At 41.9% G+C, this 16,638-nt stretch overlaps 1 protein-coding gene and 1 non-coding gene across 8 annotated transcripts in view; one reads left to right on the forward strand and one right to left on the reverse strand.

Annotated features, from left to right (window-relative positions):
* OSBPL9 (oxysterol binding protein like 9) overlaps positions 1-999 on the reverse strand; it is a 172,980-nt gene extending 171,981 nt beyond the window's left edge. For 2 of the 7 annotated variants that reach the window (XM_040231150.1, XM_040231154.1), the window contains exon 1: positions 859-999. Coding sequence is in view for 4 of the 7 variants with exons in the window: in XM_040231144.1 (XP_040087078.1) it covers positions 859-969 (111 nt within the window). In the remaining 3 variants the exon portion in view is untranslated. The remainder of the gene's footprint in view (positions 1-858) is intronic. The other 5 variants (XM_040231147.1, XM_040231145.1, XM_040231144.1 and 2 more) reach the window with 4 other exon arrangements.
* A 15,279-nt stretch (positions 1,000-16,278) lies between these two features.
* On the forward strand, positions 16,279-16,350 carry TRNAC-GCA. Its single transcript has one exon. It is a non-coding gene; the product is annotated as a tRNA-Cys (tRNA).
* Positions 16,351-16,638: the final 288 nt, after the last annotated feature.

Consider the following 16,638-nt stretch of genomic DNA (forward strand, 5'->3'; position numbering starts at 1 on the left):
ATTCAGAGACACTACCTTTGGAAGTAATTTCTCTAATTCCACCCACCTTTCATTTCTAACGCGTCGGGGGTGGAGCCAGAGTCAGAACATAAGATTCTCAGCAATTCATGGACCTTTTCCCACAGTCACTGATTTGTGTTTAACGACACTGAAGCCCTTAACTCAGCCCTTCCCAGAATATAACTTTCAGGAGACATCGCAGTCTCTCTTCGCTAACAAGAGACTCCTGTTTAAGAAATCCTCCGCTCTCAAAAGTTAAGGCGTCGGTTACACTGGCCCCCCGCTGAATGGAGGAGAGTCCTGTAAAAGAGACACTCAACTTGGGCAGACTGGAGGGATTTCAGAATCCCTCAGGTTGAGCAACGGCCAGTCACTTCAGGACCTGGCCAAGCTCGTCAGACCACTGCTTTAAGAAAGCAGCGCTCCTCAATCCCTGGAGGGAAGCTAAGGGGCGCGGCCGTCTACAGGGCCTGGTGGGGGACACCGTCAAGTCCATGATAACATGTGGAAACTGCACAGACCCCGAGACCGAACCCTTCAAGCCACGACTACAACCATCTACCTACCTACAACACGCCTCCGTTTACCCCCCAACAAATACCGGACCCTAAGAAAGGAACACGGCTCGCCCCCACCCCATAAATCACACAACCGGTGCCTACTTATTGGCTGCGCGAGCATCTCTTTCACCCTCATTGGCTATCCGGGGCGCAAAACCCTCCCCTACGAGGGAACCCTCCCGTACGGCGGCACCCCCATCCTAGCAACCTCTGCCCGGCTACCAAAAAGCCTGGTCCCCACCTCCACCCAGGAATCGCGACTCCCAAGGCAGCCGAGGCTTTGCCTCCAAGGACTTACTGTGTAGTAGGAGAGCAGCCCTGCATTGTAGTCCAGCACGAACCAACGGTACTGCCAGCCCTTCATTACGTTAGTCCATTTACTCAGCGGCCCTTCCATGATGGACGCCATCTTGGGAGCCGCCAATGACAACAAACGGCCTGACGTCACTCGCCTATAAGGCTTTCAACATTCGGTGGGCGTGGTCATCGCCGACAGAGGCGGGCCTAGGGCGGGGCCGGCAACTGCTTCCCGCCTCGATGGGCTCGGGGACCCACGCCTCCAGCTATAAAACTCAAAAAACCGATTTTCTTTGGGAGTTTGTTGTGTGTAGGACTTCGTGCCCCAAATGTGAAGAATTCAAGCATGAATACTGAAGTTAAGATTACTTATTAACATAGATAATTTTACTGCCCATAATGATACCTTACACATGCAAATAATTTCACATCTGATATTCATTTAAGCAATTATTTCACAAACCCATTCATTTAATAAATATTTTTTGTTTTGTGCTAGATACTCTTAGGCTTGGGGGTTCAGCAAAGACTTCATGAAGCGAACAGACAATAAAAAAATAGTAGATTATATAGTATATGACAATTTGGTAATTTGGAGACAAATTAAGCAAGTAAAGAGGCAAAGGGTAAGGGGCTGCAATTTTAAGTTCCCAAATTGTGAAGGCCTGAGTGAGAAGGTAACTTTTGAGCAAAGACCTGAAAACAGAGGAGGGAGACTGGCAAAGGCACAGCAAATTGTTCTTTGTAAGTAGAGTAGTGAGCCAGGAAGAAGGTAATTGGAGATAAGGTCAGAGAAGAGCAGATTTCTTAGAGCCTATAAAGACAATGGAAGTATTGTCCGAGTATATTGAGACAATCTTTGAGGTCCTGGCAATGCAACACTGAAGGAGACAAACAGATTCCTTTTTAAGAGTTAAGAGCTTAAATTCTGTGATGGAAAGCAAACACAAAACAAGTAAACATGAGAAATATCTAATAGTGATGAATGTCTTGTGGAGAACTTAAGTAAGTGGATGTAATAGGAAGCCAATGGGTAGCTACTTTTAAAGTATATAATTGACTGGTTGTGTAAGGCATCCCAGGAAAGGGCATTGAGATGTGAAGGATAAGAAAAAGGGAACTAAGAAGCAGGGCATTGGCTAGAAGTGGCTGTGAAGTCAAGGGAGAGGTTTGTGCTGTAAATCTCTATTTGCTGATAACAGAAGCTCTAGGAAAAAAGAATATCACTGAAGGAGCTAGACAAAGAGAACCTATTTACTAGCTAATCAAGTTGGGTAAAGATCTAAAGATCAAATTATTTATGCTGATATCCTTTTTCTGTTTCATTGAGATATAATTGACATACAACATTGTATGAATTTAAGATGTGCATGATTTGGCAATTTCCCTGGTGGAACAGTGGTTAATGCCATGCTCCCAATGCAGTTGGCGTGAGTTCGAGGATCCCTGGAAGGGGAGCTAAGATCCCACGTGCCATGTAGTGTGGCAAAAAAAAACCCCAAAGATATGCATGTGTATATTGTGAAATGATTACCAGATTACATTTAGTTAACTCATCACCTCACCTCAAAATTTTTTTTCTTGTGATAAGAATTTTTACTCTCTTAGCAACTCTCAAATATATAATACAGTATTATAACTATAGTAACCATGTTTCACACTACATTCCTAGAACTTACTTATCTCATAACTAGAACTTTTTGCCTTTTGACCAACTTTTAGTTTCATGTAGTCCCTCTTGCTTATTTTTGCTTTTGTTGCTTTGTGCTTTAGGTGTCATATCCAAAAAAAATCATTGCCCAGGCTGATTTCAAGAAGCTTTCCTGTATGTTTTCTTCTAGGAGTTTTATGGTTTCAGGTCTTACAATTAAGTCTCTAACTGATCTTGAGTTAATTGTTGTGAATGGTTTAAAATAAGGGTCTAGTTTTAATCTTCTTCGTATGAATTGGCACCATTTGTTGCAAAGACTACTTTTTCCCTAATGAATGAGCATTCTTGGCTCTCATGTCAAAGATTAGTTGATTGTATATACATGGGTTTATTTCTGTATTCTTGATTCTGTTCCATTGGCCTATGTATCTGTTTTGATGGCAGTGTCATACTGTTTTGATTACTATAGCTTTGTAATATAGTTTGAAACCAGGATGTGAGATGCCTCCAGCCATGTTATTCTTTCCCAGGATTGCTTTGGCTTTTCAGACTCTTTTGTGGTTCCAAATGAATTTTAGGATTTTTTCTTTCTATCTTTGTAAAAAACGCCACTGGAATCTCGAGAGGAATTTCACTGAATCTATAAGAGGCTTTGGATATATGAACATTTTAACAGTATTAATTCTTCTAATTCATGAACACAAAACATCTATTTATACATTCCTCTTCCAGTTTCTTTCATTAATGTTTTATAATTTGTAGTATACAGATCTTTTACCTCCTTGGTTAGATTTATTTTTAAGTATTTTATTGTTTTTGTTGCTACTGAAATGATGTCCCATAGGGTTAACAGAAGCTGGAGCCTAAACAGAAGACCTTGAGTGTGTCTTACAAAACAGCAGTTTATAACCTGCCGTCACTGATCAGGTCTGCTTCCAGTTTGTTTGATTTATTTTTCCCTTTCTCTAACTTCATACCCTCCAAGCTTAACATAGCCTAGGTAATATGTCACCACACTACTTCTCTTTTTAAAACATTTTTGTTTATTTATGGCTGTGCTGGGTCTTTTCTGCTGCCTATGGGCTTTCTCTATTTATGGTGTGTGGGCTTCTTCTTATTGTGGTGGCTTCTCTTGTTGCAGATCATGGACTCCAGAGCGTGCAGGCTTCAGTGTGCAGACCAGTAGTTGCAGCTCATGGGCTCAGTAGTTGTGGTGCACAAGCTTCGTCGCCCAGAGGCAGGTGGACTCTTCCCAGATCAGGGATTGAACCATGTCTCCTGCAGTGGCAGGTGGATTCTTTACCACTGGACCACCAGGGAAGTCCCACCACACATTTCTTAACACTCCTATAGATAACACTTCTGACATATGGATCACTATGGTAACAGAAGATTAAGTTGTTTTCCAGAAATTTGGAGTTGGTTTTTGCCCAGTTCCAACTGGCTAAGACTAGTGGAGACCACCAACCCTAAAACTGGGCCTGCTCAAAACACTGATTACCTCACCTTTTCTTTACCTCCAATCACATTTCTTCACACCTAAAATCACCCTGCTTCTTCATCCCATAAACATCACAGACCTGTCCCGTTCAGGGAGACAGATCTGAAATTTGTTCTCCTGTCTCCTTGCTTGGCTGCCTTGTGAACAAACTCTTTCTTTACTGCAAAGCTTTGTGTTTTACTTTAGCTTTCAGTCAGGCAAACAAACCTCATTTGGTAACACTATTGTAAATGGGATTGTCTTTTTGCATATGATTTATTGTTAGTGTAGAGAAACATTGGGGCTTCCCCAGTGGCTCAGAAGTAAAGAATCTGCTTAGGGCAGGAGATGTAGGTACTATCCCTGGGTTGGGAAGATCCCCTGGAGAAGGAAATGGCAACCCATTCCAGTTTTCTTGCCTGGAAAATCCCATGGACAGAGGTGCCTGGCAGGCTACAGTCCATGGGGTTGCAAAGAGTCAGACATGACTTAGCGCCTAAAAGCAACAACAAATAGAAACATTACTGATTTTTGTATATTTATTTGTATCCTGTAACTTTACTGAATTTGGTGATAAGATCTAACTTTTTTTTGTGGAGTCTTTAGGATTTTCTGTATATAAAATCATGTCATCTGCAAACAGAAATTTTTACTTCTTCTTCTCCGATTTGGGTGCCTTTTACCTGCCTGATTTCTCTGACTAAGATTTCCAGTACTATGTTGCATAGGAGTGATGAGATTGGGTGCCCTTGTCTTGTTCCTAACCTTTGAGTAAAACTTTTCAAGTTTTCACCATGTGGTATGATGTTAGCTGTGGGTTTGTCATACATGGCCTCTACTATGGTGCAGTATAATCCTTCTATACCAGATTTGTTGAGAGTTCTTATCATGAATGGATATTGAGCCTTGTCAAATGCTTTAGGAAAAAGCATTTATTGTGATGATCTTATAGTTTTTATTTTTCATTGTATTAATATAATATGTCATGCTTATTAATTTGCACATTGAACCACCCTTGCATACCAGAGATGAATCTCACCAGATTACTGTGTATGATTGTTTGAATCATACAGTTGACTTTGATCTGCTAGTATTTTGTTGAGAATTTTTGCATCTATATTCAGGGGGATTTGGGCCTGTAGTTTTTTTGTTTTCTTGTTGTGGTTCTGGCTTTGGTTTTAATAATATAATGCTGGCCTTGTAAAATGAGTCTTGGTGTATTCCCTTCTGTTCAGTTCTTTTTGAAGGGTTGAGAAAGATTGGCATTAATTTTTCTTTGAATGTTTGGTGAAATTCACCAGTAAAATCAGGAACAGGGATACTTCATCCATAGCAACAAAAGGGAGAGCAGAGAATATGGGTTCAAATGCCATGGATTTGTAGTTTGGTGGTAGAGAGATGAATAAGCATCTATCTGCTTTTAGTTGAGCTCAAAGCTTAGTGGTTAAGAATGTGGACTCTGATGCCACACAACCTAGGTTTGAATCCTCAGACCCATCGGTTAATAACTACATGACATTAAGCAAGTTTCCTTACTTCTCTTTGCCTCTGTTTCTCCATCTTTAAAATGTGGATTATAAAAGGTTGCTTCAGGATTAAATGAGCTCATATATGTGAAGACCTTAGAACAATAATACTAAGCACTCAATATATATATATTCTAGTTCTTAAATTTTTCTGAAAGAAACATGGCATAAAATAAAAGAGGGAAAGATTTGAAAGACAACCCTCAGAATGGGAAAAAACAATAGCAAATGAAACAACTGACAAAGGATTAATTTCCAAAATATACAAGCAGCTCATACAACTCAATGCCAGAAAAACAAACAACCCAATCAAAAAGCAGGAAAAAGACCTAAATAGACATTTCTCCAAAGAAAACATACAGATGGCTAACAAACATGTGAAAAGATGCTCAACATCACTTATTATTAGAGAAATGCAAATCAAAACTATCACACCAGTCAGAATGGCCATCATCAAAAAGTCTACAAACAATAAATGCTGGAGAGGGTGTGGAGAAAAGAGGAATGCTCTTGCACTGTTAGCGGGAATGTAAATTGATACAGCCACTGTGGAAGACCGTATGGAGATTCCTTAAGAAACTAGGAATAAAACCACCATGTGACCCAGCAATCCCTCTCCTAGGCATATACCCTAAGGAAACCAAAATTGAAAAAGACACATATATCCCATTGTTCATTGCAGCACTATTTACAATAGCTAGAACATGGAAGCAACCTAGATGTCCATTGACAGATAAATGGATAAAGAAGTTGTGGTACATAAACACAATGGAATGTTACTCAGCCATAAAAAGGAACGCCTTTGAGTCAGTTCTGATGAGGTGGATGAATGAACCTAGAACCTATTATACAGAGTGAAGTGAGTCAGAAAGAGAAAGATAAATAGGGCAAGGAGAACGTTGAGGATGAGAGACTGTCTGTGTCCCTGGAAGCCTCACTTGCTGTTGAATATGAGGCCCTTGCAGAGGAAGTTGGTTGTCCTCTGACTGGAGAGTGGAGAGACTGTGTTGACAGCGGAAGGGCCAAGCACTGTCTGTTAGCAGGAAGTGCCAGGGGGTCCTGGGTGGGTGCGTGCTGGAGTGCATCTTCATCAGAGCACGTGCCACGGAGGAGTCTGCACTCCCCACCTCCAGGTGTAGGACCCAGTGCAGCTGCTGGCCACACTGCCAGAGGGGACAGTGCATGCTCACACCTTGGGGGCAGAGCAGGGGGTGAGGCAGACATCACTGTTGGAATGCGAACAACAGATGCAGGGACAAGTCTCTCTCTGAATTCCTCTCTAAAAGAACCTGGTCAATCGGAGAAGAAAACATTTTCATCATCAAGATGGGCTATTTGGGAAGGAAGTCTGTTATCTTTCCATATTTATTCAATAATAAAGTCAGATTTTTAAACCTTGACAATGCGCCACGTCTGTGAGTACAAAGCACTTCCCAGGACACTGTGATTTACACCCATGCTTGTGCCATTTGGTAGGAGAAGCTGCTCTGTGATCTGTCATTGAAACAAGGTTGCAAACACATCTACAGAGAGAATTTGAGTCTGTGTCACTTGTAGTATGACATCCTAGGTGCTTGAATGGCTACCCCTGGGGGCGCGTCACGTGGGACAGCCTGGGAGGAGACTTCTTCCCGCTCACGTGTGCCTCTAGGAAGCGACAGCAGAGCCAACTCGGTTTAAAAAATGTAAACTGGGATTTCCCTGGTGGTCCAGTGGTTAAGAGTTCCCCTTCCAATGTAGAAGTGTGGGTTCCATCCCTGGTGGCGGAAGCAAGAGTCCACATGCTTTGAGGCCAAAAAAACTGAAATATGAACCAGAAACAATACTGTAACAGATTCAATAAAGACTTTAAAAATGGCCCACATCAAAAACAAAATGAAAACTAACATGCATCAGGTTTTACTGTAGATACATATATACAAGGACTGCCCTGGTGGCTTAGTGGTAAAAAAATATGCCTGCAATGCAGAAGACTCGGGTTCAATCCCTGGGTCAGGAAGATCCCTTGGAAAAGGGCATAGCAACCCACTCTAGTACGCTTGCCTAGAGAATCCCATGGACAGAGAAGCCTGGCAGGCTGCAGTCCATAGGGTCGCACAGAGTCGGACACAACTGAAGCGACTAAGCAGCAGTATCAACACATATATATGGAATCTAGAAAAACGGTACTGAAGAATTTATTTACAGGGCAGCAGTGGAGAAACAGAAATAGAAAATAGATTTATGGACATGGGGAGAGGGGAGGAGAGGGTGAAATATATGGAAAGAGTAACATGGAAACTTACATTACCATGTGTAAAATAGATATCCAACGGGAATTTGCTGTAAGGCTCAGGAAACTCAAACAGGGGCTCTGTGTCAATCAAGAGGGGTGGGATGGGGCAGGAGATGGGAGGGAGGCTCAAATGGGAGGGGATATATGTATACCTATGGCTGATTCATGTTGAGGTTTGACAGAAAATAACAAAATTCTGTAAAGCAATTATCCTTCAATAAATAAATAAAGAAAAGAAGGGAAGGTTTGAAAAGGTCATTTCAGAGAATGAGAAAGCAATAGAAGTAGAGTAGGATTGCTGGGCAGTGTTGCATGCCCATTTAAGATTTATGGTCATGAATTTAAAGTGAGACCAGTCAACAAGGATATCAGCTTTTTTTCAGCAATGTCATGTTGAAGAATGAAGAGCAACGGGGTAAGCTCAGAGTGTGTAGAGAGATGAATTTATCCAAGTGAGCCAAGTGACAGGAGAGGACAATTGAGTTTACAGTGATATCCAGGGCTGTGATTATGATTATAAAACCTAGTTTAAGTAAAGAAGGAAGTGAGAACAGGAGATGAAAGAAGGATAAAACTACAAATCTTACTGAGGTCAAGGAAGCCCTGGAGTGGGAATAGGTAACCTGGAAGGGTAAGAAGTAGTGATTGAAAGATGATGGGACACCTGAAGTCAAGATTTTGGAAGTGAAACAGTTACTGATGAGGGCAAAGACCACATCATGATGAGATACGACCACAGCCATGGATTATTGAGGTCAAGTAGAAGAGCAGATTTGAGGATGAGGAGGTCCAGGAACTAGAAGTGAAAGAGTTTAAAGCATTGTCCTAGGACATGTTGAGAATAATGACAAGAACAGTAGTGTAAAAAAAGTGAGAGCGCAGGGCGAAAATCACCATTGAATGAGGACTAATGCCCAGAGGATGGGTAGATGACAGCAACAAAGCAGAATAGCAGGGGATGAAGTACAATGGCAAGGTCTTAAAGAAGCTAAGGTTTATGAAGGAGGGGAAATGGTTTAGAGGCAGCAAAGGGAACATTTAGTCTTAACACCCCTTTTAGTTGATAAAAAACAAACCCAAGAGACTACAAGTTTACAGAGTTACTACTATTAAATAGCAATGCTGTAATTCACCACAGAATTACTGAGAGTTTCCTATGTATCAGTCACTAGGCTAGTCATTGCTATTACTAAAAAGAGTAAGATCCTTCCCCTAAACATGAGGGGTCTGAAACAGAAAAGCAATATATAAACAGACAATGACAAGACAGAGTGATGAGTACTTTACACTTCTTCCTAATTCACTTTCACAATTCCTAGATACATAAAGATTTAGTTTAGCAGCCCCCCGTACACACCAAATAAAAGATATTATGGAATAAGCTAGAAGGTATATAACTATGTATTGTTTCTTTTCCATTTTAAATGTAGTCTCCATGAGAGTAGAGATTTTGTCTCACTTACAACTATATCTGCAGCAACCAAAGCAGAACCTGAAACATGGTTGGGGTTCTCCCTCTTTCTTCTCTTGCAAAGAGCTTCTGATCTAGTTTGATTCAGCAGTTCAATGTATTAAAATCATATGGCATGAAAGATATTGGTTCAGTGATATGTGGATGTAGTCCCTGCCCTCAGGGAGCTTCTAAGCTAGTGGGAAGGATGGGCCACACACATCAAAGTCAGAGTAAAATGAAAGAGGTGCAAAGAAAATGCAACTGGAAATCATAGAAAGAAGAAACCTGGTCAAGGAATGGAAATTGATGTTCAAACAGCAGAAGTGCTTGTTAGGAAAAGCCATTCTCATAGTTATTGAAACCATATTACATAAGATGTTTCCTACACACAAGTCACTTTGTTCTATTGCAATTTGAGTTCTTCATACTATTCCTTACAAGCTATAATTCGTCTTCTTTAAGGAATGCCACAGATAGCAATATACACGAGGAATATTTTCTATATCCCTATTTACTGACTTTTCTATACTTTTCTGTAAATAGCAGCAAAATGGAATAAAAAGAACTTGACCCTAGAATTAAAGAGATGAGCATGAGGTATCCTGGATCTGCTATTTTGGCTGTGGGACATTGGGTAAGCCTTTGTAGGACTGAAATCTCTCTTCTGTAAACATGAAGGTAATGAAGGTAATATCTAATTTAAGTATTTAGAAAAAACATATCTAAAAGAGATAGCAGCTAATAAAATCACTTTGCAGTTTCCCCCTTCCTTCCTTTCTTTGGGGTATCCTCTTTCTTAAATATAGTTCAACAGTTTGTTAAGAACAAGACTCGTGTTTAGCATCTTCAACAAAGATAAAGATGAAGAGCTAGTTCCTATCCAGTAGCTAATCAGGGGCATGAAACATCCGTGCAACCAAGTGTAATAGAAAGCTACTCTGGATATACATATGTTTTTCTCACTAAATTCCATTTATTTTCTACCTTGTGCCAGGGACTGTGCCATGAACTATACCAGAAGTATGTACCTTATCACATTTAACCCTATCACAATAACCCTATAAATGTGTTCATCTCCATATTTTACAAATGAGGAAAATAAGGTTCAAAGAAATTAACCAGCTTACCCAGGTACCTATAAGTATTAATTGGTGAGTATTTAAGTCCAGGGCTTCCCAAGTGGCACAAGAGGTAAAGAACCTGCCTGCCAATGTAGGAGGCATAAGAGATGTGGGTTTGATCCCTGGGTCAGGAAGATCCCCTGGAGGAGGGTGTGGCAACTCACTCCAATGTTGTTGCCTGGAGAACCCCATGGACAGAGGAGTCCGGTGGGCTACAGTCCTTTGGGCCTCAAAATCGGACATGACTGAAGCAACTTAGCACACACACCTCCAAGTCCAATGAAAACACGTCTGTCTTTTCATTATGCTACATAGCCTCACCAAAAGACACTACACACTTCAAAAAGAAAACTTAAAATTCTAAGAACATTATTCAGCAGAAAACCTCATGTTGCTGATGTCTTTTGACATAAACAAAGTGTTGGGATCTTGAAACATGTTTCAGACTGTTAAAAGCTTTACAATGTGTCAATTACTACTTTTCCATTGGCTTCTTAAGAGCACCAATCAGATCATATTCACCTCTGTGGCTTAACTAGCCCAACACCTGGCACACAGAGATACTTAAAAATTGTTATTTGACCTCAATTATGTGGCTTCCCTGGTGGCTCAGAGGTTAAAGCATCTGTCTCCAATCCGGGAGACCCAGGTTCGAACCCTGGGTGGGGAGGATCCCCTGGAGAAGGAAATGGCAACCCATTCCAGTATTCTTGCCTGGAGAATCCCATGGACGGAGGAGCCTGGTGGGCTACAGTCCATGGGCTCGCAAAGAGTTGGACACGCCTGAGGGACTTCACTTTCACTTTCACTTTCATGTGCTCTATTAAAACTGACTTACTGGGACTTCCCTAGGAGTCCAGTGGTTAGTGAAGGAAGGTTACACGGCTCAAAATAGCCTGGAGTTGAAACTCCCTTCCTGGTCCTCCCTACCAGTCTATGCAAAACAAAGAACTCTCTCACCCGAGGCGGGGAGAAAAATGGACATTAAGGTTGATTATGCCCAGCTCCCAGCCAGTCCTAGCCTCTGGCCAATCTCCAGAATCCCGTGCCCCAGCAGTTTAAGAGATAACTACTCCGAACAACCTTGGAGAAGAACAGGCCCCCTTAAGACAGTAGATTTCCACATATATACCTATATATACTTACTCTTTTCTTAGGTTAGTACAGCAGCTCACTAATCTGACTGCTGCCCCTTCTTGCCTCATTAAAGGTGATCTGTTCCTGAAAATGCTGCTCTCGCTCTTTTTCTGAACCTTGCCTTCTCTGACTCCCTTACACTACAATTAGGACTCCATGCTTCCAATGCTGCACTGGCCCAATGGCCAAACAAACAAAAACAACAACAAAGCAAACACCAAAAATGAAGTTCCAAGTTCTGTGCTAAGAAACATCACCTACATTTTCTCCTTTAATTTCTACATCAATCCTTTAAGATTCGTATTATTACACGCATTTTACAGATGAGGACATTGGGACATGTAGTTATTGAATGACTTGCCCAAGATTATACAGCTAGCAAACAGCAGAACCAGAATTAGAATCTAGGTTTTTTTCACCCCACAGTCATTTCACCTCAGCTGCAAGCTAAATTTGCATTGTCTATGTGTAAATAAAGGTCTTGGACCTGACACAGGCAGCATCAGCAACTTCTTAATCAGTTTTAACTTTTCTCAGGCTCACGGAGGTATCAGCATAATCTGTGCGTGCACGCTCAATGCTTCATCCGTGTCTTCGTGACCTATGGACTGTAGCCCACCAGGCTCCTCTCTCCGTGGGATTCTCTCTCCATGGGATTCTCCAGGCAAGAATACTGGAGTGGTTTGTCCTGCCCTACTCCAGGGGATCTTTCCAACACAGGAATCGAACCCATATCTCCTGGGTCTCCTGCATTGCAGACAGTTTCTTTACCCACTGAACCACCTGGGAAGCCCTCGGCAGGCTCTGCTTAACTTCAAATGTCAAAACATAAGTCATCAGGATGAGCCAGGAGCGAGGGCAGGTCTTGACTCCTAAGACCATGTCCAATTGCACAGCACTTTTTCTACATTCTGCACCAAGTATCAAGCTACATACTTTAGATCATCAGCTAAAATTAAACATGGTAGAGACACATCAGCTCTCATTCCCACATTCCTCAGTGACTGGCCTCTTGTTGAATGAGATGGCAGCTGAAGCAGAGCAGAAAATGAGGATCAGGCTCAGAATCAGAAGGTAGAGACGAGTTTACCTCTAAACATTGTAAGCTCACCAAGGACAGGAACTGGGAATAATTCATCCTGACACTTAGAATAAATGTTAAAGATGTGATTTTTAAAAAGATCATTTTGGTTGTAAAACTGAGAACAAATCTGAGATGGGCAAGACTGGTAGCAAGGAGACAAACTAAGAGACTTTTAAAAAGCCAAGCCAATAGTAGCAATAGTCTAAACGTGAACAATGGGAATAATGACGGCAGGGATAGAAAATGGGAAAGATACTGTACTGCATAGTTATTGAAAAATGTTTTGGAAATAAGATTTTAAAACTCACTAAAGGATGGAATTAGAGAAGAGGGAATAAAAGGAGGGAGAGGTAAGACCAAGGTTTCAAACTTGCGCAACTGAGTATTTAAGTAGTTAAGTTTCTTTTTTTTTTTTTAAGGAAGAACAAAAACGGCTTGTATTTCTCAATACGAAGTTTCCTTCCTTTACACAGCTGTTTAGAAATGTGATTTTTTTTTTAAGTTTCCAGGAAAAAGTACTTCCAACTTTCCACAGCCAAGATTTGTAGGTGCAAATTGCTTCAAAATGCATTCTGTTGTTGCTGGTTTGTTGCTTTCTCTTCCTAAACTTCCCACCAACTGCTGTCTGTTATTGCTGTTGTTGTCATGTTTCTTAATTAGCCGTTGTTGGGCATCAAATAAAACAACATTTAGAAAATGCTGCCTCTTTAAGGGAAAACATAGACACCTACAAAAACTTGACTATCCTTTGCTGAGTGTGGAGGAAACAAAAGATCGAGTTTAAATATAGGAAAAGCAAAATGAGAAACAGTCTCTTTTGCCCACAAATCCTCATTCTTTCCCACTCTTTCCTCCAGCTAGAGAGCAAGAAAGTAAAATGTCAAGTTTAGGAAAACTTAAATTTGAGGCAGATGGGAGCAGGGGAGGGGAGAGAAAACACTTTAGGAAGTCTAGACTCTCTGCTTTAAGAAGAGAAAAAAAGGAATGCACTTATCTTTTGACCCCCCCTTCTAAAGTCTCCTTGGAGATATCTGCACTTTCCAGCTACCCTGGGCTTTAAACATTTCACAAACATCCCCCCAGCCCAACCCTCAGATGGAACTGACACCTCATTCTCTTGTGCCCCACCTATTCTCTGAGCAAATTTCTAACAGAGTCTGAGACACCTAATTGCCTTAATTATCATGTGGTTCACAGAGGCTGAAAGCCCCCCCTTGACAGTGGGTTCTTTGAGGACTTGGTAATATATACAACCTCACCTTAGCTCAGTGCCTGATACAGACAATAAGGAAACAGTGGAAGCAACTTAGCAGCAGCACCAGGCAATCTGGATAAAAGGTGAGGGGAGGCAAGGGGAACTGGTTTGCTGGAAACAGTTTTCACTTATCTTTATTTTGCATTTATTTGGATGGATTTAGAGGAGTTAATAGAGATTAAGGGGCTAAATCTCCTGAGCTGCCTTTCCTAGTAAATGTCAAGGAAAAAGTAGCTTCTCAAGACTATAATCTCCTTGAGGTCAGTGACTTATTCACCTGTATATCCCCAATGTGGGACACAGCAGCCCCCACTGAATGCTTGTGAAACTGACTTGAATTTAGCTCCTTGCTCTTCTCCTGTTGACTTCCTTGGTGGCTCAGACAGTAAAGAATCTGCCTGGAATGCAGGAGACCCAGCTTCAATCCCTGGGTCAGGAAGATCTCCTGGAGAAGGAAATGGCTACCCACTCCAGTATTCTTGTCTGGAGAATCCCATGAATAGAGGTGCCTGGGGGGCCAAAGACCATGGGTCACAAAGAGTCGGATGTGACTGAGATACTAACACTTTTCTCCTGTTACTGTTGATCCTTGAACCATGCAGGGCTAGGGGCACCCACTCTTAGCAGAGTGGAAAATCCTCATGTAATTTTAGAATTGGTGCTCTCTATCCAAATCTCCCCATCCACAAGTTCAACCAACCATAGTTTGGATAGTACCATGATATTCTATAGGAAAAAATCCCGGTATAAATGGACTTGCACAGTTCAAACCCATGTTGTTCAAAGGCCACCTGTGTTCCCTTAGAATGAGCTTTCCATATCCTCTGCCTAGGGAACTTTCTACTGATCATGCAAGTCCCAATTCAAACGTCAATTCCTGTTTGAGGGCTTCTTCAAACACCCCCACTATGCCAACAACCAGGTGAAACTAATTTTACCCTTTGCAACCTAGATAGCATATTCAAAAGCAGAGACATTACTTTGCCGACTAAGGTCCATCTAGTCAAGGCTATGGTTTTTCCAGTAGTCATGTATGGATGTGAGAGTTGGACTGTGAAGAAGGCTGAGTGCCAAAGAATTGATGCTTTTGAACTGTGGTGTTGGAGAAGACTCTTGAGAGTCCCTTGGACTGCAAGGAGATCCAACCAGTCCATTCTGAAGATCAACTCTGGGATTTCTTTGGAAGGAATGATGCTAAAGCTGAAACTCCTGTCCTTTGGCCACCTCATGCGAAGAGTTGACTCATTAGAAAAGACTCTGATGCTGGGAGGGGATTGGGGGCAGGAGGAGAAGGGGACGACAGAGGATGAGATGGCTGGATGGCATCACTGACTCGATGGACGTGAGTCTGAGTGAACTCTGGGAATTGGTGGTGGACAGGGAGGCCTGGTGTGCTGCGATTCATGGGGTCGCAAAGAGTCGGACACGACTGAGCGACTGAACTGAACTGATGTCCTGCAGCAGATTACACGCTCCTCTAAGCAGATAGCAATGATCTCACAACATCCTTAATGAGTTCGTATACACAATGCATTGTGATCATGTATGCAGCATTGTCAGGACATGTTAGGAAGACAAATCTATCTACTGGGACCAGGATGGATGTCATGCTGGATTCAAGAAGCCCATGGTCAAGAAAACAGAAGATGATGGAGAGGAGAAATGTTAAGTGATTAGGAAAAGAAAGGAATCAAGGGGAAGACTCCAGATTTCTAGCTTAAGAACAAAGGCAAAGATTGGGTTTGGGGAACTCTTATAAATGTAATGTTGGACATACTGAATTTTACATATGTGGCACAGCTGGGTAGAAATAGGTGTTCAGCAGGCAAGTGGATAGAATTAGAAGCTCAGGAAATAAATCTGAGTGAGAATTACAGGTCCAAGAGTTCTAATCCAGAGATGGTAACTGAAGGCATAGGAGACTCTGAAATCACCAGTGAATGTGAACAGAGGGTATGATTCAGGAGAGAATCCTGGAGGACAGCAGCATTTTAAAAAGGGGGAAAGAAAGACAGAAAGAGAGAGAAATCAAGAAAAAAACCGAGAAAGAACAATTAGACTAGAGAAAGAATAGAAGGTTTGGGGAAGCCAAGACTGGGGAGAACATTTCAAGGTCTTATGCGAGAAATGAAGCAACCTCCTCCCCTGTGAACTCTGTTTATAAGGTTATTGGCAGATAATCAGAGAGGAAAATGAGGTGGGGAGACAGAGAATAGACTAGACAGTGAACTTTGGGAAGATGATGAAAAATGAAAGGTGAGAGGGAGAGACCCTGTGAAACGAAGAAAGAATTTCCAAGTAGTAATGAAAGTCTAGTCCAGTTGAGTTTATTAGTAGCACAGGTTTGTCTGGTTGTGGACACTTTTTCCCCCAGCAATTCTTAGTAACTTGACTGTAGGAACAGAGAAAGCACATAATTGGAATTATCCAAGGTGGGCTTCCCTGGTGGCTCAGATGGTAAAGCGTCTGCCTGCAATGCAGGAGACCCAGGTTCAATCCCTGGGTCGGGAAGATCCCTTGGAGAAGGAAATGGCTACCCACTCCAGTATTCTTGCCTGGAAAATTCCATGGATGGAGGAGCCTGGTAGGCTACAGTCCATGGAGTCACAAAGAATTGGACACGACTGAGCGACTTCACTTTCTCTTTCTCAAGAGGATTTAGCAACTGAGGCGACTTAGCACACACACATGCAAGGGGATTTAGAGAGTAGGGGTGGCAAGAGGCCTGGGAAGACAGGAGTTGAGAGTGCTGACTGAGGTGAGAGAGATCATGAGATCTAGGCTGATTGTAGCAGAGAA

This window comes from Oryx dammah, unplaced genomic scaffold, assembly GCF_014754425.2.
Source record: "Oryx dammah isolate SB20612 unplaced genomic scaffold, SCBI_Odam_1.1 HiC_scaffold_28, whole genome shotgun sequence".
Lineage (NCBI taxonomy): Eukaryota > Metazoa > Chordata > Mammalia > Artiodactyla > Bovidae > Oryx > Oryx dammah.